The sequence below is a fragment of the Sminthopsis crassicaudata genome, chromosome 3 (genome assembly GCF_048593235.1).
Source record: "Sminthopsis crassicaudata isolate SCR6 chromosome 3, ASM4859323v1, whole genome shotgun sequence".
In the NCBI taxonomy this organism is placed as follows: domain Eukaryota; kingdom Metazoa; phylum Chordata; class Mammalia; order Dasyuromorphia; family Dasyuridae; genus Sminthopsis; species Sminthopsis crassicaudata.
Window position 1 is genome coordinate 644,954,401 of NC_133619.1, and position 25,707 is coordinate 644,980,107.

At 37.0% G+C, this 25,707-nt stretch overlaps 1 protein-coding gene across 4 annotated transcripts in view; it reads left to right on the forward strand.

Annotated features, from left to right (window-relative positions):
* Nucleotides 1–25,707, forward strand: part of LOC141564965 (uncharacterized) — a 63,074-nt gene that overhangs the window by 25,802 nt on the left and 11,565 nt on the right. For 3 of the 4 annotated variants that reach the window (XM_074307857.1, XM_074307858.1, XM_074307860.1), the window contains one exon: nucleotides 18,483–18,563. In XM_074307857.1, the coding sequence (XP_074163958.1) occupies nucleotides 18,483–18,563 (81 nt within the window). Of the gene's footprint in view, nucleotides 1–1,431; nucleotides 7,335–18,482; nucleotides 18,564–25,707 lie in introns of those variants that run through there. The other variant, XM_074307859.1, reaches the window with a different exon arrangement.

The following is a 25,707-nucleotide window of genomic DNA, read 5'->3' on the forward strand; positions in this document are numbered from 1 at the left end:
TCTATTAATACTTATTTTGTTATTCAGCATTTCCAGTTTGATATTTAACTTGGGAGGACAAGTTTGTTCTTAATTTTTTAAATCACATGGCCAATTAATTGATCTTTTCTTTTTTATTTTAATTATTGAAGCATTTAGAGATTTAAAAAATTATTTTAAGGTCTGTTTTGATTGCATCCCATAAATTTTGGTACATTGTCTCATTGTCATTCTTCTTAGTAAAATTATTGTTTTTATGATTTGTTATTTTCCCCCTTCATTCTTTAAGATTAAATTATTTAGTTTCCAAATACTTATTCATCTATGTTTCCATGGCCTTTTCTTATTTCCTAGTGCTAAAAAAGGATGCATAATATTTCTACTTTTCTGCATTCGGTTGTGAGGTTTTTGTGTCATAAAATGGTTAGTTTTAAGGTGCCATTTATAGTCATAAAAAGTGTGCTGTTTCTATTTCCATTCAGTTATCTCCAGAAGTCTCTCCTGTCTAACATCTAACAAAATTCCATTAATCTCCTCAACTCCTTTCTTGTTTGTTTTATGATTAAATTAATACAGTTTGAAGAGGGGCAAGTTTGGTTCCTCCACTAGCCTGGTTTTACTATTTTCACCCATAACTTTTTTCACTTTTTCTGTAATAATTTGGTTGCTATACCATTTGGTGTATGTTAGTATTGACATTACTTCAATGTGTTTGGTAAGTAATACCAAAATTTAGTTTCCCTGTTTGTCTCTTTTAATTAGGTCTTCTATGCTTTAATTATGCCCATGCTTCTTTTTCAGTGGAAAAATATAATGATAATGAGATTATAAAAATGCTTAGTATGTGTAACAAATGGCATACAATTTGGAAATCTAAATAAATTTTAAGAAAATGTAATTATAACTGGAAATTATTACAAGACCACTGAAAAGAGCAAATCTATTTTTTTCAGGATAGCATGAAATTTACAAAGAATAATCATGTAATAGAACATTAAAACTGCTTTTTACCTGAACACAACAAAATAAAATTGTCATAAAAATGCATTTAAAGAAAGGATTGAAAATAAGATAAAGAACATCTGCCTAATGCAGTGAACTGAGTAGCCTCAGTCACTAGATCTGAGTTCATATCGATGCTAGAAGGATTTGGGTCAGGTCACTCAGCCCTTTAGAGCTCAAGGCCTGATTTGTAAATTATAATGAGAACCCTCACCTTGCCTGTGTCTAGGGTTTGTTGTAAGGATCTAATGTGATTAGATTATATGTGGACCTCTGTGTTAACTAGATTATTTTATTGGTATGAGCTAACAGGATTTAAAAATGATTGATTTTGCCCATTTCACTCTGAAAACTTCATTTTGACTGGGGAAATTGAAAGTCAATCATTTTATTTTCAGTCAACACAAGAGGATGTATTTACACAAGTGTGTATTTGTTTGTTTCCATTAGATGCAGAGACAAGGTTTGATATGAAGGAGATGAGCGCAAATCTGAAAATGACCTCACAAAAAGACTATACTGAAGATGTGACTGGTCTTGCTAACCACACTGGAGAGAAAGTTTATGAATGCAATCTATATTCAGAGGATTTGGAAAATAGCTCCAGTGTTGCTAAAGATAAGAATATATGTGAAGAAGAAAAACCACATGAGTGTCATGAATGTGGTAAAGCTTTTAGTGTATATTCTTCCCTTATCAAGCATCAGGCTGAACATAGTGAAGAGAAATCTTATGAATGTAATGACTCTAGAAATACTTTTAGAGAGAGATCTACTCTTGCTAAACGTCAGAGAATCTATACTGGAGAACAATCTTACATATGTAATCAATGTGGAAAGGATTTCCAATGTTACTCCAAATTTGTTGAACATCAGAGAATTCACACTGGAGAGAAACCTTATGAATGTAGTGAATGTGGAAAGGCTTTCACACAGTACTCCAACCTTGCTAAACATCAGAAAATCCATGCTGGAGAGAAACCTTATGAATGTAATGAATGTGGAAAGGCTTTCACACAGCACTCCAATCTTGCTAAACACCAGAGAATTCACACCGGAGAGAAACCTTATGAATGCAATGAATGTGGAAAGGCTTTTACACAGCACTCCAATCTTATTAAACATCAGAGAATCCATGCTGGAGAGAAACCTTATGAATGTGATGAATGTGGAAAGGCTTTTACACAGAGCTCAAATCTTATTAAACACCAGAGAGTCCATAGTGGAGATAAACTTTTTGAATGTAAGAAAAATAGTGAGTCTTTGAAAGACAGTTCTACTCCTACAAAACATCAGAGAATCCACACTGGCGAACAATCTTACATATGCGATCAATGTGGAAAAAATTTCCGATGTTATTCCAAATTTGCAGAACATCAGAGAATTCATACTGGAGAGAAACCTTATGAATGTGATGAATGTGGAAGGGCTTTCACGCAGCATTCCAATCTTGCCAAACATCAGAAAATCCATGCTGGAGAGAAACCTTATGAATGTGATGAGTGTGGAAAGGCTTTCACACAGCACTCCAATCTTGCTAAACATCAGAGAATCCACACTGGAGAGAAACCTTATCAATGTAATCAGTGTGGAAAGGCTTTCGCACAGAGCTCAAATCTTGCTAAACACCAGAGAATCCATGATGGAGAGAAACCTTATGAGTGTCATGCATGTAACAAAGCTTTTAGTGCACACTCGTCCCTTATTAAACATGAGAGTATCCACACTAGAGAGAAACTTTATGGATGTAATAAACATACTCTTAGTAAACATCAGAGAATCCATACTGGAGAACAATCTTACATATGTAATCAATGTGGAAAGAATGTTCGATGTTACTCCAAATTTGCTGAACATCAGAGAATCCACACTGGAGAGAAGCCTTATGAATGTAATCAGTGTGGAAGGGCTTTCACCCAGCATTCCAACCTTGCTAAACATCAGAGAATCCATGCTGGAGAGAAGCCTTATGAATGTGATGAGTGTGGAAAGGCTTTCACACAACGCTCCAATCTTGCTAAACATCAAAGAATTCATACTGGAGAGAAACCTTTTGAATGCAATGAATGTGGAAAGGCTTTCACACAAAGCTCAAATCTTGCTAAACACCAGAGAATCCATGATGGAGAGAAACCTTATGAATGTGATGAGTGTGGAAAGGCTTTCACACAGAGCTCAAATCTTGTTAAACATCAGAGAGTCCACATTGGAGATAAAGTTTAATGTGGTCAAAATTTTAATGTACATTCTTCTGTGATTAAATATTTGAGAATCCATTGTAAAGGAAAAAGCTTAACATAATCAATGTGGGAAATCATTCAAACTAAAGTCATCCTTTACTTCTTGTCAAGAAATTCATAGGAGATACAGATCACATCCCTGTAATGAATATGAAAGGCATACAAATGGAGTACAGACCTTTCTTTGACATCAGGAAATTCATTTTGGGAGCAGCTTTATGTGGACTCCATGTGGGAAAGTCTTCAACCTGAGAACATCTCTTCTGTTACATCAGAGGGCTCATAGTGGAAAAAAGATTTATGAATGTGCTTAATATGAACCTGTCTTTGCCTGGAAGGTGGAGGTCACTAGACATCACCATATTCACAATAGAAAAAAAGCCTTATAAAAGCAATAATTGTAAGAAACTTTCACCCAGAGCTAATATTTGTATGTACACTGGAAAAATCTTGCTAGAGTTAAAACTTATAGATCTCATTAATGAGATACTGCCTCTTCCTGCACAATAGATCTCATTGAACATTGCCAATTTTTCCCCTGTGCATAAAGCTCTGCAGATGGACTGACTTCTCTGAAATTCTAGAGTTCTTCATGACTTTTCTCTAATATGCTATGGTACTCCTATTCCATAACTTCCTCAGCCCTGCTCCATTTGATTGATTGGTACTCCCTGTGTTTCATGATACTAGCTGGCACAAAAATGTCTAGTGTTAATATTCTGGAATCCATTGGATATTTATTTTTGTAATGATTTTTTTAGACTGCTGGGTAGCACAACAGTTAGAGGGCTTTCCCTGAATGCACAAGAACCAAATTTAAATTCAGTCTCTCATACTTATTGGCTATGTGACCCCAGGCAAGCCACTTAACCGATTCCTTCCTGAATTTTTTTATCTGCACAATGGGGATAGTAATAGTATCTACCAAATGACAAGTAGAATAATTTCAAAAGAACTCTTGAAAGACTTACACGAACTGATACAAAGTGAAGTGAGCAGAACAAGAACATTGTACACAGTAACATTATTATACAATGAAAAACTGTGGATGACTTAGCTATTCTTAGCAATACAACGATCCAAGACAATCCCAAAGGATTTATAATAAAAACTGCCATCTGTCTCCAAAGAAAGAACTGATATCTGAAACATACTATTTTTTACTTAGTTCCTCCCTCCCTTCCCTCCCTGCTTCCCTCCTTCATTCCTTCCCATTTTCCTTCCATCCTTTCTTCCTTTCCTCCCTCCCTCCCTCCCTCCTTTTCTTCTTTCCTTCTCTCCTCTCTCCCTTCCTCTCTCCCTCCCTTTTTTCTTCCCTCCCTCTCTCCCTTCCTTCCTTCCTTCCTTCCTTCCTTCCTTCCTTCCTTCTTCTTGCACAAAACTACAATTTTGGAAATGTTTTACATGATTGTACATGTATAATCTACATCAAATTGCTATTGTCTCAGGGAGGGCTGAGGGGAGGGAAAGAGGGACAGAACTCAAAACATAAAAAAAGATGTTAAAAATTGTTTTTACATGTAATTGAGGAGAAAAAAAATATTTTTAAAAAAGAAGGGAAGTGTAAGTTGGCCAGCAGTTTTTAAATAAAGCATGTTTTAATTAGATTTTTTCTAAGTGCATTGAGTTTGAACTATCATACTAGGTATACTTTATTAGCAATAAATAAAATTTTTGATTCAAAAGAAAAATAGCATCCACCTCCAAGAATTGATAAAATCAAATAAGACAATATTTGTCAGGTGATTTGCAAATATTAAATTAGTTAAAATAATTAAATTAGTAAAGGCAGTTATTATTTCCCCTTGGCTCATGTGTCTTAGCAAAGACTATGGCCTAAAAGATGGTTTGATCACTTTTCTTTTTATTCAAATCGATATTCAGAGCATCATCCATGAAAGCAATTCTGCCACATATGCTTTCTACCCGTGTAAGACTAGCAAATAAGGTCTCTCTGCCTCAGTTTACTTATCTCTAAAATGAAGAGATTGGACTCAATGTCTTCCATAGTCTCTATGGCTCTAAATCCCTGTGTTCTGATTAAAATTATGTACATCTGCCTCTTTCCAGGATTCCAGGAAGGAGGCCTAGTAGGATCAAGTCTTAGACCATAGCAGAAAGTGGCAATCACTGAAATTCTCTTGTCCTACTTAAAAATAGAGACCTTGTGCACATGTGCACATATTAAAGAAAATGAATATAGCAACTCTATGTTTAACAACATCAATGAAGCATGTCACCAAAGAAGGAATAGAGCCAGTCATACAAAAGATAACATGAAACAAAATGGATTTTTTATCATATGAAGAAATGCACATATCTTAAATATAAAAAGAAAACAATTAATTGGAGAAATGATTTGCAGCAAGTTTCTCAAAAAAAAAAAAAAAAAAAAAAAAAAAAAAAAGTCTTGTTTTCAAGTCCTTAAAGTACAGCTACAAATGTATAAAAATGAGTCATTCCCCAGGAGACCCTCTGGTCAAAAGCTTTGGATAGATAAGCTTCAAAAGAAAAATCCATGTTATCAACAACCATATGGAAAAAATGCTCACATCTGTAATCACTAATCCAAATCACTAATAATTAGACTTTCCCATTGGTAAAGATGAGGATAAGAGCAGCTAGGTGAGGCAATGGATAGCATGCTGGCCTGAAATCAGGAAAATCTGAGTTCATATGTGGCCTCAGATCCTTCCAAGCTATGTGACCTGGGCAAGTCATTTCACCCTATTTGCCTTAGGATCTCATCTATAAAATGAGACGGGGAAACAAATGAAAATAACTCTAGTATCTCTGCCAAGGAAACTCCATAGAATCATGGTAAAGAGTAAAACATCAACAACAGTGATAAGAAAATGGTTATCATAAAGAGTAGAGAGAATTTCAAACATGGATATTGAAAGATAATGTTCATGTACTGTCCATGTTAAAGAAAAAATTATTGTGCCTAATCCTGCCCTCTGAATCCTTCATCTCTAACAGGAGTTGGATAGTATATTTCATTTTTGGTCCTCTGGAGACACAATTGGTCATTGCATTTATTGAAATTCTTAAGTCTTCCAGACTTATTTTTTATGACAATATTGCTACTATTTGTAAAGTGTTCTGTTTCTACTCACTATACTTCCATTCTTTTTCTACAATCTTTATTTCTCATAGCATATTATGTAGCTTTACATTCACAAAAATGACATTTGGGGGAATTTGTTTTCCTTTACATATTAGTTTCAAGAGTCTGGAAAAGATCTGGTCAGTGGGGGAGAAAATGAATAATTTTTTAAAAATTAAATTTAAAAAATAGCTGAGAATTCACTAATAGTTGGTGCTCAAATTTACTAACAATTATAGGCACCTGAATTCATTCACTGTTAGTCAAAGTGTGAAGCCCCAAAAGTGACTCAAGAGCATAACTAGTGTGTGCTTGTGTGTGTTTCTTAAAGATAGGAAAAGGACAAGTATAAGAAAGTGTCTAATAACTCCTGTTAAGGGAAAGAACTAGAAAATGAGGTGTGATGTCCTTCTGCAGGGTGACAGTTGGATACATATTGGCATATGAATGGAATTGAACACAGATATGCAATGAAAGACAGGCCCCTTGATTGAAACTTCAGAAGAATCACCTGAACTGATTCAGAGGGAATTGAATTATATTAAGGGAATAACTGTTAACAGTAACAACAGTTATAAAGAACAAGAACTTTGGAAAATGTTACAACTCTGCTAATTATAATCACCACTACCATTCCAGAGGACTTATAAAGAAGAACTGTGCAATCTGATCACAAGATAATGGATTCAAAATGTTGAATAGAGTCCATTTGGGCATGTGGACAAGATAGGAATTTATTTAGCTTGATTTTGTGTCATTGCTTCAGATATTTGTGTGTGTGTGTGTGTGTGTGTGTTTTTTGGGGGGTGAAATTTATCATTTTGAAACTAGGAATATATTTACTTTTTCACCACACCACAAAAAAGAAAAGAAAATATTTGAAGTTTTAAAACTCACACAATAGAATAGGAGGAAGGCCAAAATGATTCAGGACAGATTTGAAACTGCCATATTAAATTTTTTAATATCTCAAAATGAAAACAAATAAAATTATTTCATGTGCAATTCTTTTCTGATTTATTATGTATATATGTGAAATATTTATATAATATATTTATTTTATTTCATGATTGTGGGTTTCAAAATTAAATATAGTTTAATTTTTGTCATTTTTGCTAATTTTGAAAGCATTCTCTCTTTTCCTTGGATATAATGACTCTTATTGTTTCTTTTTATATGAACTTTGATATACTCTCCAGGCTATATTTTTTAGTTCTATTTGAACTTTATTTTTTTATTCCAATCTTTAAAATTATATGTAGTTAGAATTTTTACAAAAATACATCTTATATTAAGAATTCTTCTAGCTATATTTGTTAAAGTTACCTGAAAGTGTTTTCTTATATTTTTAAATCAGTTTTATTGAAGTCCTTCTTTGTTGTGCTGGGTCTGGAGGCAGGAAGATCTTAGTTCAGATTTGGTCTCAGGCACTTATTAACTGTATGACTTTGGGCAAGTCATTTTAGCCTCTGTTTCTTCCATCTGTAAAATGGAGGTGATACTGCCAAAACAAACTCAGGAATTATGTGAATAGTTTTCACATGAATAATTGGAAAATATTAATTGCTCATGAATAAGCTGAGCTAATATAATAAAAATGACAATTTTACCTAAATTAACTTAATGCTATACCAAATTACAAAAAAAAAAAAAAATTAGAGCTAAAAAAAAATTTAAAAAATTTATCTGAAAGCATCAAATGTCAAGGATATTAAGAGAATTAATGGGAAAGATGCAAAGGAAAGTGACCTAGCAGTACCAGATGTAAAACTACGTAATAAAGTAGGAATTATCAAAATTTTTTGATGGTGACTAAGAAATAGAGCCGAGGATCAAAGGAACAGATTCAGTACACAATATACAGTAGTAAATGAGTATAGTGAGAAACCCAAAGACTCCAGTTTTGGGAATAAGAACTCATTATTTGAAAATAAACTGTCAGGAAAACTGGAAGATTGTATGGCAGAAACTAGGCATTAGGCATTAACCAACACCTCACGTACTATACCAAGATAAGGTCAAAATGGGTTCATGATTTAGACATAGTGATACCATAAGCAAATTGGAAAAGTAAATAACAGTTTACTGTCAGATCTATGGGGAAGGGGAGAATTGTGACCCAAGAAAGAGAGCATTATGAAATTCAAATGGGGGTAATAATAGTATCTGCCTTCCATAATAATTGTGAGGATGAAATGGGATGACTATTGTAGAGTACTCAATATAAGGTTCTGACATGTAGTGGGTACTATGTAAATGTTAGTTTTATTTTGTCTTCTCTGTAGGACTTAGTACTTCAGTGACAAAATATCTTGTCAGTCAACATGCATTTATTAAATACCTACCATGTGTAAGATCTTTTGCTAAGTCCCAACAACTCTTCTTACTTCCTCCTTTACTGCAGTTATTATATAATCAAAACTGCCCTCATAGTCTATTGATCTTCTCTATGAGTGTTTGGCTGAGTTTTTCTTTTTCTTTTTTTTTTTTAAATTTATTTAGGCCTTTATTTTTCCTCAGTTCCATGTAAAAACAATTTTTAAACATTCATTTTTAAAACTTGGAGTTCCAAATTCTCTCCTTTCCTCCTTCCTTGCTCCCCTCAGAGAGAGAATAAGCAATTTGATATAGATTATAGATGTGTAGTTATGCAAAACATTTCCATAATAGTCATGTTATAAAAGAAAATATAGACAAGAAAAATAAAATTTGAAAAGTATGCTTCAATCTGTATTCAGACACCATCATCTAGGGATGGATAGCATTTTTCATTATAAGTCCTTCAGAGATGTCTTTGATTATTGTATTGTTGAGAATAACTAAGTTGTTCACAGCTGATCATCTTACAATATAGCTATTACTTTGTACACAGTACATTTCACTTTGCATTAGCTCATGGAAGTCTTTCCAGGATTTTCTGAGAACAATATTCTGTCACACTCACATACCAGGTGTTCAGCCAATTCCACAATTTATGGGTAACTCTAAATTTTCTATTCTTTGCCTCCAGAAAAGTCTATTATAAATATATATTCTTTACATATAGGTCCTTTTTCTTTTTGTTTTTCATCACCTTTGGGATATAGACCTAGTAGTAATATTTCTAGATCAAAGGGTATGGCATAGTTTTGTAGCCCTCTGGGCTACAAATTGCTCTAGAGAGTGGTTGAATCAGTTCACAACTCCACCAACAATGCATTAATGGCTCATTTCCCCCACATCTCCACCATTTATTATTTTTCTTTTCTCTCTTATTAGCCAATCTAATAGGCATGAGGTAGTACCTTTGAATTTTTTAAATTTTCATTTCTCCAATTAATAGTGTTAGAATATTTTGATTACCTCATCCAAAAACTGTTCTTATCTTGATCATTTATCAATTGGAAAATGGTTCTTATTTGTATTAATCTGTTTCATTTCTCTATGTTTGAGAAATGAGGCTTATCAGAAAAACTTGCTTCAAATTTTTCAGTTATTTTTCTAATTGTATTTATTTCCATCCTATCATCCCCCATCATTTATTTGACATATTCTCTCTCTCCTTTCCCCCTGCCCCTTTTCAAAAGTGTTTTGTTTCTGACCACTACTTCCCCCATTCTGCTCAGCCTTCTATTCCCTTTCCTAATTTTCTTATTCCCTTCTGGTCCTATTTTCTTGTAAGGTGAGATAGATGGCTATACCCAGCTGAATGTATATATTATTCCTTCTTTGAGCCAATTCTGAGAGTAAAGTTTATTCACTCTTCCTTCCCTCCTCTTTCTTCCCCTTCATTGTAAAAGTTTTTTACCTCTTTTATGTGAGATAATTTGCCCCATTCTGCTTCTCCCTTACCCTTTTTTCCATCACATTCCTCTCTCACCTCTTAATTTTTTAGATATTACCTCTTTCATATTCAACTCATAGCTACGCCCTCTATCTTAACTGCTCTAACGGGAAAGTTCTTATGAGTTAGTTACAAATATCATCTTCCCATATAGGAATATAAACATTTAACATTATTAAACCCTTCTAATTTACCTTTCCTGATGACCCCCCATGGTTCTCCTGAGACATGTATTTGAAGGTCTAATTTTTCTGTTTAATTCTGGTCTTTTCATCAAGAAGGTTTGAAAGTTCTTTATTTCTTGTCTGAGTTTTTGTCCCCTCCAGACATATATATGAGGGCCGTCCCCTATTCTCCTATAATTTACTTAGTTATTTAAATAAGTTTTTATTTTACAATGTGACTCTTTGTTATGGTTGCTGATCTTTTTTGAGCTTCTCTTGGTCCATATGGTGTCAGACTCAAATAGAAACATCCCTGTGACATGCACATTAACTTGGGGAGTCATGAATTATCTATACAGAATTATGTTTTTTTCAAATGTTTCCTTCAACATAATTATACCCCACAAACATTTCTTGCACATGTGAGTCTCCTTCCCTTTTTTATGATCTCTTTGGGATATAGGCCCAGTAGAAACACTGCTGAATCAAAGATTATGCACAATTTGATACTTTTTTGAGCTTAGTTAATATTGTATTCATGTCCCAGTTTCCCATATCCCCTCTAACATTCATCAGATTGGCTAAGATGACAGAAAAGATAATGAGCGAGTGAAACGAGTCATAGTCACACTCAGTAATTTCATCCAAGAGAATGACAATGAGGATTAGATTGTTTAGTTTCCAATTAATTTTAGTTCTATTTCCCCCTGGCCTTTTATTGCAAGTAATTTTTATTGCATCATGATCTGAGAAAAACGCATATACAATTTCTGCCTTTCTGTGTTTTTATGTTCTAATAAACACATTATCAATTTTTGTATAGTTCCATGTACTGGAGAGAAAAAAATATATTCCTTTCTGTCTCCATTCAATTTTCTCCAAAATTCTATCATCCCTAACTTTTCTAGGATTCTGTTTACCTCCTGTAATGTTCTCTCTAAAATGTAATGTTCTCTGTTGAGGTTTTCTTGGGTTCTCTGGGGGCAGCCTTCATTTCAGTTCAGTAATCACAAGTGCAGTCAGGTGTTAAAGTCCAAATCCTTTATTGTCTCTTTGAAAGTTTTGTCTGCTTTCCTGGGGCCTGGCTAGCTTTCTTATAGTGCAGATCCTTTATTATCTTTTTCAAAGTCCTATCTCCTTCACTTGGGGCTCCGCTAGTTTTCTGGAGGCCTTCTGGAGTATTGGTTTCAGTGGAGAAGCAAAGGAGGAGAGCCTACCACCAAGACGGTATGAGATGGGATGAATCTGTCTGAGTCCAAGGGTTTATGCTCCAGGCTTCAGCCTCCAGCCTTCCATCCTGCTTGTCTCTCTCCGAATGTCTCTCAATCTCCTTGGCTGAGATTTCTAGCTTATATCCTCCACAGTGAGTATAACCAATCATTATATCACTAGGAAATCATTATTTGTTGTAGGATTAAATCAATCATTCTGAACCATGCTAAATTAAATAACCATTTTCTCTATCAATTCTACTGACTTAGTACCTTATAAGAATCCTTTGTGTCAAGTTTAGAGTTCTGGCCCATAACAACCTCCTTAACTTCTTTCTTATTTATTTTGTGCTTTGATTTATCTAGTTCTGAGTGATCAAGTTTGAGATCTCCCATTAATACAATTTTGCTGTCTAATTCTTCATGTAGTTCTCTTAACTTCTCCTCTAGGAATTTGGATGTTATACCACTTGGTGCATTTATGTTTAGTATTGATATTACTTCATTATCTATGGTACCTATAAGTAAGATTTAGTTTCCTTCCTTATTACTTTTAATTAATTCTCTTTTTGCTTTTGCTTCATTGGAGATCAGCATTGCCACTCCTGCTTTTTTTACCTCAGCTGAAGCATAATAGTTTCTGTTCCAGCCTTTTACCTTTACTTTAAATGTATCACTCTGCTTTAAATTAATTTCTTGTAAACAACATATTGTAGGATTCTGGCTTTTAATCTAGTCTGTTATCCACTTCTGTTTTATGGCAGAGTTCATCCCATTCACATTCACAGATAAAATAACTAACGGTATTTCCTGCCATCTTGTTTATCCCCAGTTACATTTTTCTCTTCCCTTTCCCCCTTTACCTCCTCCCCAGTATTTTGTTACTAATCACCTCCTCCCTCAAACAGCCCTCCCCTTTTACAACCCTCTCCCCCTTTCTTATGCCTTTCCCCTTCTACTTCTGCTCTTCCTTCCATTAGCCTCCCGCCTTCCTTTCTTCCTTCCTCTCCTACTTCCCTATAAGGTGAAACAAGCTTCTTTGTGAAGCTAAATGTGTTTGATATTCTCTCTTTGAGCCAAATCTGATGAGAGCAAGATCTTCACAATGCCCATCCCCCCCCTCTTTCCCTCAATTGCAATAGGTCTTTTTTTTGAGCTGTAATTTACCCCATTTTAACTTCATTTTCCTCTTCTTCCAGTAGAATCACCTTTCCTCCTCTACTTTGTTTTTTCAAATCATCACAATAAAATCAAATTATACCTGCACTCTCTAAGTATATCCATAACAGAGATACAGATCTTAAGAGTTAAACATATCTTCCCATATAGAGATATAAGCTTTTTAACTTTAAAGTTTTTTTTCCTTTTTACCTTTTTATGCTTCTCTTGAGTTCTGTAATTGAAGATCATATTTTCTATTCAGCTCCAGTCTTTTCCTCAGAAACAGATGAAATTCACCTGTTTCATTGAATGTCCATCTTTTCCCCTGAAAGATGATGCTCAGTTTTGCTAGATAATTGATTCTTGTGTGATCCAAGTTCCTTTGCCTTTGGGAATACCAGATTCCGGCCCCTTCAATCTTTTAAAGTGAAAGCTGCTAGGTCCTAGGCAATACTGGTTATGGCTCCTATATATTTGAATTGTTTCCTTCTGGCTGCTTGCAATATTTTCTTCTTAATCTGATAATTGGGAAATTTAGTTATGATTTTTCTTGGGGTTTTTATTTTGGGGTCTCTTTCAGGAGGTGATTGGTGAATTCTTTCAATGGCTATTTTGCCCTCTGGTTCTAAGATATCTAGGTAGTTTTCCTTGATAATTTCAGAAAGATGATATTTAAGTGTTAGGGGCCAGAACTTGAAACAAGGTATTAAGTGGAATTGAGGAGACAATGGTTAAATCTAGTTTAGCACTGATTTAGTCCTACAACAAATAATGATTTCCTAGTGATATAATGATTGATTTATACTCACTGTAGAGCATATAAGCAAGAAGCTCTCAAGGCTGGAAAAGATAGGCACACTACTAGAAGCTCTCAGAGGCTGAGACAGATTCATTCCATCGCCCACTTTTGTAGTGGCTGGAGACGAAAGCACAAACCTTTGGATTCAAAGAGATTCAGAGGGCAAAAAAGAAAGCAGGAGCTCAAGCTCTAGGAACCAAGGAGAAAGATAGGCCTCTAAGAAAGCTAACCAGGTCCCAGGAAAGGAGACAAGACTTTGAAGGAGACAGTAAAGGATTTGGACTTTAACACCTGGCTATACTTGTGGTGATTACTGAACTGAAAGGAAGGCTGCTCTCAGAGACTCCAGGAGAACAGAAACAGAGAACATTACATCTAGGCTCCTTTTTTTTTTTTTTTTTTTTTTTTTTTTTTTTTTTTTTAAATAATCATGGTTTTCAGGAAGTTCAATAATTTTTAGATTGTCTCTTCTACATCCATTTTCCAGGTCAATTATTTTCCCAACTAGGTATTTTACATTTTTTTCTACCTTTTCTTTCTTTCTTTTTTCTTTTCTTTTTCTTTTTTTTTTTTTGTTTTTGTTTTGTTGGACTGATTCTTGAAGTATCATTCAATCATTTACTTCCACTTGTTCAATTCTAATTTTTAGTAAATTATTTTTTTCAGTTAGTCTTTTTATCTCTTTTTGCATTTGATTAATTTATGTGTTTTGTTCATTGCAGTTTTTTTCCATTTCACAAATTCTGTTTTTCAGTGAATTGATTTCTTTTTCATATCTATTTCATAAGGAGTTATTTGCCTTTTCCATTTCATCAAATCTATTTTTAAGGTATTTTCTTCAGATAATTTCTGTTTTTACTTTTCCATACCCTTTTGCAAATATCTTATTTCCCTTCCCCATTTTTATTCTAACTCTTTTTAAAGATCCTTTTTGAAGTCTTCAAAAGAGCCTTGTCACATGGGGATCAAGAAATATCACCCATTGGAGCTTCATCTGGAGCTAATTTGCTTTTAGTATCCTCACGGTGTGAGATCTGTTCTTTCCTTTCTCTATAAAAGATGTCTGTGGTCAGGTTCTTTTTTGCTTATTTATTTAAAGGTTAAGGTCTGCTCTCTTAAGGGAAAGGGCAATAGCCACTTTAGTTTGCCCTGGGCCCAGTGCTGCTGACTGACTTTCAATGCTGAGTAGACATGGCCAGGTCCCATTTTTCTGGAGTTCTGGGGTTCAGAGGCTCACAATTTGCCTTTTGTATGTACTTTGGGTTTCTCACAACAAATCTATTTATCCACTGGTTTGTAATCAGCATAGAATAGCCTAAGAGTCTTGAAGTAGATTCCCTGCTATGTAGATGCAGCAATGTCCTGGCTCTCTGCCCCAGTTCCTTGTCCCAGGCTCCCTGCACTGCAATCTGTGCCTATTCTCCGCCATCTTCTATTTGTTGTTTTTAAAAGAACAATGTAGTCCTTTACACCATTTGCCTATCTTGTTATGAGCTTTTCTTTTATGGTGTCTAAATATCTGCCTCCACTTCACTTCTTCCCAAGTTGATTCCTGCCTCTCCTCATCAGAGAAGGAGCTTCATATCAAGATAATTAGCTTGAATAATTGAAATGTGGTGACAACAGCCATAAGATTAGTTTATGTTGATGAGGAACACTTTCAGTTTGGCGAAGAACCTAAACATATTTTCTGCTTTGATCCTCATAAGTTCAGCTCATGGGATCTCCATTCTATAGAAGTGGAAACTGAGGTTGGGAAAGGAGAAGTTACTTACCTGGAATCACTACTGCCAAAATAAGTGCTTGAGATAGGATTTGACCCAAATATTCTTCCATTTTTTATTCTTTTAAGTCTTGGGCTGGGGTGTAGGGTGTTGTAGAGAGCCAGAACTCTGGAGAAGTATACTTGAAAGAAGTATACTTGAAACAAGTTGTTAACAGTGGAATTGATGAAACAATGGTTATCTAGTCTACATATACCTAATATTTAGCAGAGTGACGTAATAGTTCTACAGTTGATGTAATTGTAATAGGGTATTTAAACTGAGGACAAAGTCAGCCACATACATTCTATCTTCCTTGTGGTGGCTCTCCTGCCTCCTGCATTAAGATCAGACTGGCAGAGGAGACTGGGTCAGACTATGACAGACACAGACTGTGAAGGGGACAATAAGTATTCCTTACTATTCTCATTGTGATTATTTTGCTGAGACCAAGGCTGGTCCCAAGGCCCTCCAGAAAGCTAGCCCAGACATTACAGGGTGTATTTGGTGAAGACTAGTAATTCTGGTGTGAGATCTGTCAAGCCCTTTTCAGGGCTGCTTTCCATCTTTAGTGTCTATACAATCCATCTAACTCTCAGTTAACTCACAACTCTCAGTTGCTTGTGGCTCCAAGTAACTGTAGTGTGCACAATGGCTATATCCCACTAAACCATTTTTAGCAGACAGGCCAAAACAGATTAGGGGTAACCAAAGGGTGTGAAACCCATTGGTGAGGTGGAGGGTATCTATCCCAAGCATGTGAAGACTTTCCCTGGGGAATGGGAAAATGAGAAGAATTTGCTCCAATGGCCATGAAGGCAGTTGAGGCAGGTACAGTGGAGTGCTTAGAGTTTGCTTAGACATTGAAGATACCAAGATCACCAATGGCATCCCAAGCCATTACCAGTTTTCTTGACTGTGTTCTGCTATTGGAGTGTGATGAATTTAAAAGGGAAAATGAGACCCAAGACTTCATACAGTTCTGTCTGAAATTTATGCACAAATCAAAATACAATACCACACCATTTTACAATTTTTATCTTTCTCAGAGTTTTGTGGTGCTAGGCAAATGATGAAGCAGCAGATGAAGATACCTGGGAGTTGGAGTCACAACTCTGCCCACAGGCAGCCCAGACTATTTGGTTGTCTTCTCACTGGAAGAAGCAGTGGAATTCAGCAGTCCTTCCCACACTGAGCAGCCTTTTAAGGACCACACTGCTCACCTCTAGGTCTGAGGAAGGAAATAGAAAAATTATCTGCTTACTTAATCCTGGTCTGATTACCATGGCAGGTGGGGATTCCACTCTTCAGTCAACACACACACACACACACACACACACACACACACACGTACAAAAACTCAGCCGCAACTTCCCGAATCGGTGATGCATTCTTCCTTCTCTCCCCCTCTAGTCCATGTATCTATTTGTATTGTAGTAGTTATATTAATCATAGGATGTATTAAGTGCTTTTGGTGTAAGAACTGCACTCAGTTCTTGTTTTCCCTTTTTTTTTTTTATGATCCATTGTTATTATATTCATTGTTATTAAACATTTTCATACAGCCTGGTATCTTAGGTCTTGTGGGAATGAGCCATCCTGCAGGAGCAAATCATAAACCTTAACTAACATGTCCCTCTTCCAGAACCATGGACAGCAACCTTTCTTGGGCTACTGTTTCTGGGTGAATTACAGGACTTCCCGGTGAGGATGGTTTGTGTGGCACTGCACCTGCGCATGACCAAGCCGTATCCTTCCCTCTCGCTGGCTCTCCCCCTCTCCTTCTTCCCCTGCCCAGTCTCCCCCTTCCCCTCCTGCCTTTCCAGGGGCTGCCAAAGCGCTAGTCTTATCCAGGCTTTGCTGATTCCAGCCTGGGTGCTCTGTGCTCAGTGGCTCCCTCTAGTGTACTCCCCATTGCCTGCAGGCTCCACTACAAAGTCCCTCCTTTGAGCCAGAAAGGCCTTCCCAGGCTGGCCCTGGCCTGTTCATTGAAGTGGGGCTTCTTAAACTTTCTCCACTCATGACCCATTTTTGCCTGAGAAGCTCTTGTGTGACTTTTTTTCTCCCCCCTTTTTTTAGTAATAGCTTTTTATTTTCAAAATACATGCAGATAGTTTTCCACATTAGCCCTTGCAAAACCTTGTGTTCCACATTTTTCCTCCCTTTCTCCCCTCCCCTACACAGCAAGTAATCCAATACATGTTAAGCATATGCAGTTCTTCTGGATATATTTCTACATTTATCATGCTGCCAGACCAAAAAGGGGGAAAAAATAAGAAAGAAAACAAAAAGCCAGCAAGCAACAACAACAACAATGAAAATACTATGTTGTGGTCCACACCACACAGTTCCCACAATTCTCTCCCTGGGTGCGATGGCTCTCTCAATCATAAAACCCCTGGAACTGGCATGAATCACCTTGCTTTTGAAAAGAGCCGCGTCCATCAGAACTGATGTGATATAATCTTGCTGTTACTGTGCACCATGTTCTTTTGCTTCTACTCACTTCACTGAACATCAGTTCCTATAGATCTCTCCAGGCCTTTCTGAAATCCTCCTGCTGATCATTTCTTATAGAAAATAATATTCCATAACAATCATAGACCATAACTTATTCAGCCATTTCCCAATTGATGGGTCTTTTTTTTCCTTTAATTTTAATGGTATTTTTTTTTATGAATTACATAGTTTTCAACATCCACTTTTATAAGACTTTGAGTTCTATTTTTTCCCTCCCTCCTTTCTCTCTCTTTTTCTCAAGATGGCAAGCATTCTGGTATAAGCCATAATGTATAATCATATCAAATGTTTTTCCATATTATTCATGTTATGAAAATAGTTCCCTTCCATCTGCATTTGGACTCCCTTGTTCTTTCTCTGGAAGTGCATGACATTTTCTGTCATGCGTCCTCCCTCCTCTGCTGCTGCCCAGTGCTCAAACTGAGGCGATCTCTCACTCCTTGTTCTTTTTCTTTGCACTTTCCCTCATGGGGATATATTTACCATTCATGATTTGATTTATTGTTTCTCTTTGGATGATTCTCTAATCTATATCTCTGCTCACTTCAGAGTTCCCTGACCCCAGGAGATGCCAAGGCTGCCCCATTGTGTGTGTGCCTGTATTTGTGTTTCACAGACCACAGACTGGATAGAATACTTCTAGCTGTTATAATGGAAGGACTGAAAGGTCATTCTCAACTTCCTTTGGCATTTATTCTGTCTCTTCCCACAGGCCTGATGTCTCTTGCTTGCATCCAAGGGGGAAGCCCAGAGGAGTCAGAGCATCTATCAGGGTCGTGTTGGCCTTTGAAAAGTAAGTTGGGGGCTTCCCCTCGTTCCCATGGCTAGGCTACCATTCTGAGCTTCTTGTACTTGGCAGTCGGTGAGGATTAGCTGCTGACTAGCTGACTTGACCCCTGGCTTCTGCCCCCTCTCTGGCTTTGGAAGTGAGGAAAGGTCCTTGAAAATCATTAGGTCTAATTCTCATGATTGTTTAGCATTGTTTATATTCCAGCTTCTCAAAATGTGGGTCACAACTCCATATGGAGCTTCATAACTGAATGTGGGGGTCACAAAATTATGATTTATCAATGGCAGAGGTTTTATTTGTATACCTATTTTATATACAAGTATACCAAGAGCCACGAACAGAAAAGGTTTAAGAAGCACAAGACTAGAGGCAGCTAGGTGGCACAGTGGATAGAGCGCCAGCCTTGAATTCAGGAGGACCCGAGTTCAAATCTGATCTCAGACACTTAACACTTCCTAGCTGTGTGACCCTGGGCAAGTCACTTAACCCCAACCTCAGGGAAAAAGAAAAAAAAAAAAAGAAGCACCAGACTACATGACCTCTGTGGTCTTTTCTAATTATAATTATCTCTCCCTCTGGTCAAAGCCCTCCTGGCCTCTCAGTAGTGAATACCCTCTTCCTTTGCCCTCCCTGCTTCCCACGACACCTTCACACCCCAAGTCCATTCTGAGTTCTTCCCCTGTAGCGAGCTGTCGTCTCCAGAAGCTGCTGATCGCTCTCTGGAAGGAGATCTTCTGTGTCAACTCAAATCTCTTGGACAGATTCTTCTTCCTGTAGAGAACCGTTTTCTCCAGACAGTTGCCGTTAACTCTTGTCCAGAGAAGTGACTTCCCTTCCTGCAGAGAGCCCCGTCAGGCCTGATGTAATGCAGAGTCTTCTTCTATCTCTGGGTGTCCTCTCTTTTATTCTCCCAGAGAATGGGTGTGGGATAATGCAAGGGCTTCTGGGAAGAACCACTTCAACCAATGAGCTTGCTCCTCCCAAGCACTCAAGCTCTTCCTTAGGAATTCACAAGTCAAACTACCGGAAAGGCCGGAACTAGAGAATTGTTAAGTACCCACTTAGCACTTAGTAAGAACCTAATATCTCATTATCTCATTAGCACTTAGTAAGAACCTAACATTCCCCCAGTCCCAGTATTGTCCCTCTCTCCCTCTGTAAGTATATGGTATTTGTGTTTGTTATTTTAGGAATCAGTGATATCTGGGATATGGACTTGCACTTCACCTGGGAAGAGTGGGGATGTCTGAGCAATGCTTAGAGAGAGAGAGCTCTACCAAGAAATGATGCTGGAGAACTACAGGAACCTGGTCTCCCTGGGTAAGGCTGCCTCCCTGTGGAAATCAGGTCTGCCCTGGGGGAATTGGAGTTCAGGGTTGTGAAACACAGAACTAGAGGATCCCTTCATTGGCTAGGCTGAGGCCCATCAGCCGAGCCAATGAAGGGATCCTCTGAAGCAAAGGTTCCTCTTGTCTTTTAGATCCAGAGATAGAGCTGTCCCCTTTATGGACACTCCCCAATATGCCTCTATAAAGATCTCCACAGGCTGGAGGTCACATCTCCTTGTAAGCTTGGAAAGACCCATGATATTCCTTCAGAATGTGAAAACTTGCAATTCCCTTGCAATAGCATCTAATTCAACCCCTCACATTACAAGTGAAGTCAATGCCAAATTGGGGCCCGAAATAGAGAAGTGACTTGTCCAAGATCTCACAATAAGCGTCTGACAAAAATGTGACTGAAAATGGTCCTCTGGAGTGCCAGTTCAGGCTCAGTGACACATTGCCCCTTTGCTTTCAAACTGATTAAGTAATACTCTTTCTACTCTCTTCTGGGCTCCTCACAGAATGGCAAGCTTGTTGTATAGTTTGGAAACCAAGGCTCTTGACATCCCTGCTACTGCCAATCTTGAAACAATTATAAGGACTGGTCCAGAGGACATTCATGCTCCTGAGGGAAGCTTAGAGCAGGTGAAGTCACAAAGTCAGATGATACTTTACTATTTTCTTGAATTTTCTACCAAAATATCCTGTCTCTCTTCTTCCTGACCCACTTCCACCTTCTCATTTTCTCCCCCATGAGCAGGGCTTCCTGGTCCCAAGCCAAGTCCTTCTTCTCTTGGTTGGAACAAGGGCTAGAGCCACCTCCATGGGATCCATTGGAACATATTGTAAGAAACCTCTGTGAAGGATAGAATTCTAGAAGTCATTGCATGGAGGACCATGGCTGGTCTCTTACTATGGCCTGTTTTGAAGTGTTACGTGGTACAGTTAGGAGTGTGGAGTGCAGAGGTAATTCCTGGTAAAGAAGATGAGTGCTTGCTAAGTGCTTTTTACTCTAAGGGAGTCGTAGGGCCATTTAGAGGAGAACCCCCCCCCCAAATGAGACTCAGAGAGGATATGGGAAGTTCTCTTAGCATAGTTCAGCAAAACAAAACACTTTTAATCTTGGAGAATCAAAACCTAGAACTAGAAGGAACAGAATCCCACTTTGAGAAGCACAGACAGGACAGAGCAAGATCAGTGAATTCATAGGAATTCATAAAATTAAGAGACATATTCAGGGGTACCCTGGGGATCTTGCAGAGTATTCTGAGAAAAACAAAATATGAACAAAAAACGAATCATCAGAAATTATACAAGTGAATAGTACAAGCTTTTTCTTGTTCTGCCCAGCAGCAATCAGAGTGCTCCATGACCGCAATGCCAATGTTACCCAGAGCTTTTTGCTCTAATGTTGAGCTTCTAAATGACAGTCATGGCAGACCTAAAATCAAGCAAACTGGCTTGGGGGCCTCATGCACGTAAAGTGTACACCTAAATCAAAGGTGATTTTCCCAGCTGCCTCTTTGGAGCTTGGGTCAAATAAACTTGCCCAAGAGAACCTATCTGGGCATATTCTGTTTTTTTAAGCTTTTTATTTTCAAAACATGTGCATATATAATTGTTAACATTCACCTTTGCAAAACTTTGTGTTCCAATTTTTTTCTTCCTCCCTTCCCTCACTCCCTTCCCCTAGACAGCAAGCAACCTAATATAGGTTAAACATGTTCGATTCTTTTATACATATTTCCACATTTATCATGCTGCACAAGAAAAATCAGATCAAAAAGGAAAAAATAAGAAAGAAAACAAAATACAACAACAACAAAAGTGAAAATACTATATTGTGATCCACACTAAGACGCCTTTCTCTGGGTGCAGATGGCTCTCTCTATCACAAAACCATTGGAACTGGCCTGAATCACCTAGCTGTTGAAAAGAGCCACATCCATCAGAATTGATCATTACTTAATCTTGTTATTTCCATGTACAATGTTCCCCTGGTTCTACTCACTTCACTCAGCATCAGTTCATATAAGTCTCTTGAGGCCTCTCTGAAATCATCCTGCTGATTGTTTCTTATAGAACAGTAATATTCCATTCTGTTCATATACCATAATCTATTCATCCATTCTTCTTTCTATTTTCCTCCTTGGGGAAAAAAAAAGAAAAACAAAATTGCTGTAAGACAGGCATACTCAAAGAAACAAATTTCCACTTTTGCCATGCCCAAAAGTATATGGGTCATTCTACATTCTGAATCCATGACCTATCAAGAGATAAGTAGTATGCAATCCTTCGAACATGGTTGAATAGTGTATTGATCAAAGTTCTTAAGTTTTCCTTTAAAATGTTATTGTATAAATTGTTCTGGTTCTATTATGTCATACAAGTCTTACCAGGTTTCCCTGAAACCACTTCTTTCTTCTTTTCTTATAGCACAATAGTATTCCATCATATTTTTATATCATAATTTGTTCTAGATATTTCATAGTTGATGGGCACCCACTCAGGAACCATGAAAAGATCTGCTACAAATACTTTGTATATATAGATGTTTTTCTCCTTTTTTTGATCTCTTTATTAAATGATATTATTGGTTCTGAACATAATTCCAAATTGCTTTCCAATATGTTTGGACCTCACAACTGTATCGACAATGTATTAGTTTGCCTGATTTTCCATAACCCCACTAGCATGTTGTCAATTTTCTTTTTTATCAAATGTGTGAGGCAGTATTTCATATTTGTTTACATTTGCTTTTCACTAGGAGTGATTTATAGCATTTTCCCTCATGCTTTCCTATTGGTAGCTGAGATTTCTTCCTTATAAGTCTATGGATGTTCTCTGATCATTTATCAATTGAGGAATAGCCTTTTTTCTTTTACTTGGAATCATTTTTTAAATTTATCTTGGAAATGAGACCCTTATCAGAAAAAAATCACTGCATTTTTCCCATTTACCTGCTTCTTTTCCAATGTTAGCCTTGTCCAATTACTTCATTTTACTGATGAGAAAGAAAATCCAGAAAGGTTGTGGCTTACTGAAGGTCCGCCACTGCCTCCCGTGTAATTTGAACCCAGAGCCTCTTTCTTCATAGTAATTCTTATATTCCTGAAGACAATTTCTTCTCTAAGTAATTTTTTTTTCCCCTAAGGCTGGGGTTAAATGACTTACCCAGGGTCACCACTAGGAAGTGTTAAGTGTCTGAGATCAGATTTGAACTCCGGTCCTCCTGAATTCAGGGCTGGTGCTCTATCCACTACGCCACCTAGCTGCTCCTAAGTCATCTTTTCTTGAATCCCTTGCACTCATCCTTGCATATGGAATGAAGCAAAGTTCTTCCAGCCTTCTGCCATTTCCTTGATGTGCTCCCATTTAGTTGTGTCATTCCGAAAGGTGATTTCCACAATCCAGATATGGTCTTACCAGGGCAGCATATAGAGAACTTAATACTATGCTTTTTGTTTTATTCAGTTTTAATTGTCAATTCTCTGTGTGCAAGGAGTATTCGTGATGATTGTCAGTCTTGGAATGAGATCTAGGCATCTGTATTAAAATTGCTTTTTGTTCTAAATTTATTTCTGGTTTGGATACTGATTTTAAGAACCAAGAGTCATTTGGGGGAGGGGGAAAGCCTGAAGTAGGAGGACCAGAGTCATTAATGGAAAAACTCACTGGGATATTTCCCAGAACCATACTTTGGGGGATAATATTATCCAAAAGACAGAATATGCAAAGTTTGCAAGAAAAACTCTAAGGAAACTCCCTTCCAAGAAAGTATCTTCAAGTATTTAACTCTACATAGCAAAACTACCAGTGGCAGATAGATAATAATGACATTGACCTTTACAAAACATTAAGTAATAGCATCTACAAGCCAAAATGATCATGTGGTAATAGCTTCATAACCCTTTTTCAGCAGCAGTCTGCATAGAGGAAATAAATCCTGTGATTATGAGAAACTTATGAATACTTTTAGCCAGGACATATATAATATTCTATATAAGAGAATTCATAATGAATAGAAAGCTTATGAATTCAAAAAAAGAGATTTTAAAATTTTCCCTGAGGCAATTGGGGTTAAGTGACTTGCCCAAGGTCATACAGCTAGGAAGTGTTAAGTATCTGAGGTCAGATCTGAATTCAGGTCCTACTGATTTCAGAGCTGATGCTCTATCCATTGAGCCACCAGTTGCCCTCAAGAGAGATCTTAAGAGAAAGTTTCTTTCCTTTTGCAAATCAGAAAACTCACAGTGGAAATACTTCTTGCACATTGAATTCAGGACTATGGAAGGGATTTTATGAACTATTCACATCTTATTATTCATAATAGAGAGAGGCTCTGAAAGTAAGAAATGTAGGAAGATGTTTAGCAGGAAGTCTGATCTCATTGGACATCAGAGAATTCACACTGGAGAGAAACCTTTTAAATGCAAGGATTGTGGCAAAGCCTATATTCAAAATTCAGCCCATATTGAATGTTACAAAGTTCATATTGGAGAAAAACTTTATAAATTTAAGGAATATGGGAAGGCCTTTAATAAGAAAAAAATGCCTCATTCAGCATCAGAATTCAGCCTGAGGAGAAACTCTGAAAGTAAAGAAACATGGACAGAATTCTATGAAATGATGCAGAGTAAAGACTATAAAGCCAAAAAAAACAACATGGATGTGAGAAAACCAAATTGATTCCATTTTATAATTGAATATATTCTGTGTCAATGCTGACAGTTTGTGTAAGGGGACTTTGTCTCTAAGTTTGGGATTTCAGCTTTCCAGTAATCACGCAATGTCTCTGGATTAAGTTGAGAAGATAATCACTATTCTGTTTTTGTGTCAAGGAAATGTTATCCTTGAAAGATGCAAGTAGGGGGAGCTAGGTGGCGCAGTGGATAGAGCACCAGCCTTGAATTCAGGAGGAACCGAGATCAAATCTAACCTCAGACACTTAATACTTCTTAGCTGTGTGACCCTGGGCAAGTCACTTTACCCCAGCCTCAGGGGGGGGAAAAAAAAAAAGAAAGAAAGATGCAAGTAGGTAGTTGGACTCTGCTCTGTTGTCTCTATACCACTGGCTGTCCTTCAAGAAAAGCCTGATCTGTTGTTACTGTGATACTAACTAATCATACAGGTGAACACCCTTGATGAATTTTTCATAAAAGAGGCTGTTCCTAGCCCTGTATTTCAAATTTCCAACCAATCATATTGTTTTTTCCTCATCTGCGATTCTACCTTTTTTTTTTTTTTTGATGGTCCATCATAAAAACAACATATCAGCCCTCATTTTTTGGGGGGGGGCTTGTTGGGAAGTTAAAGATTCCCTTTTTTTGGTAGCTGCTAGATACTAGCTCACTGTTACCTTACCTTCCTTTCCACTGTGATGACTACAGCATATCAGTAAAGTTCACAATGAAGGGCAACAAAACACAAAATGCATCTGATGATGTGGGCATCAAATTATTGATGGCAGCTAGGTGATGCAGTGGACAGAACACTGAGCTTGAAATCAGGAAGACATCTTCATTAAGTCAAATCTGGCCTGATATTTACTAGCTTTGTGACTCCAGGCAAGTCACTTAACCCTGTTTGCCTCCGTTCCTCATCTATAAAATGAGTTAGAGAAGGAAATGGCCAGTCCCTCTAGTATTGTTGCCAAAAAAAAACAAAACAAAAACAAAAACAAAAAAACCCAAATGGGATCAAGAAGAGACAGATATGACAGAAAAAATTGAACAACATCACTTATGTTAACAATACTTATATTTTAAAAGTTGAAAATGACATTTCTACTTGTTAAAATTAACATGACAAACTGCTTTGCA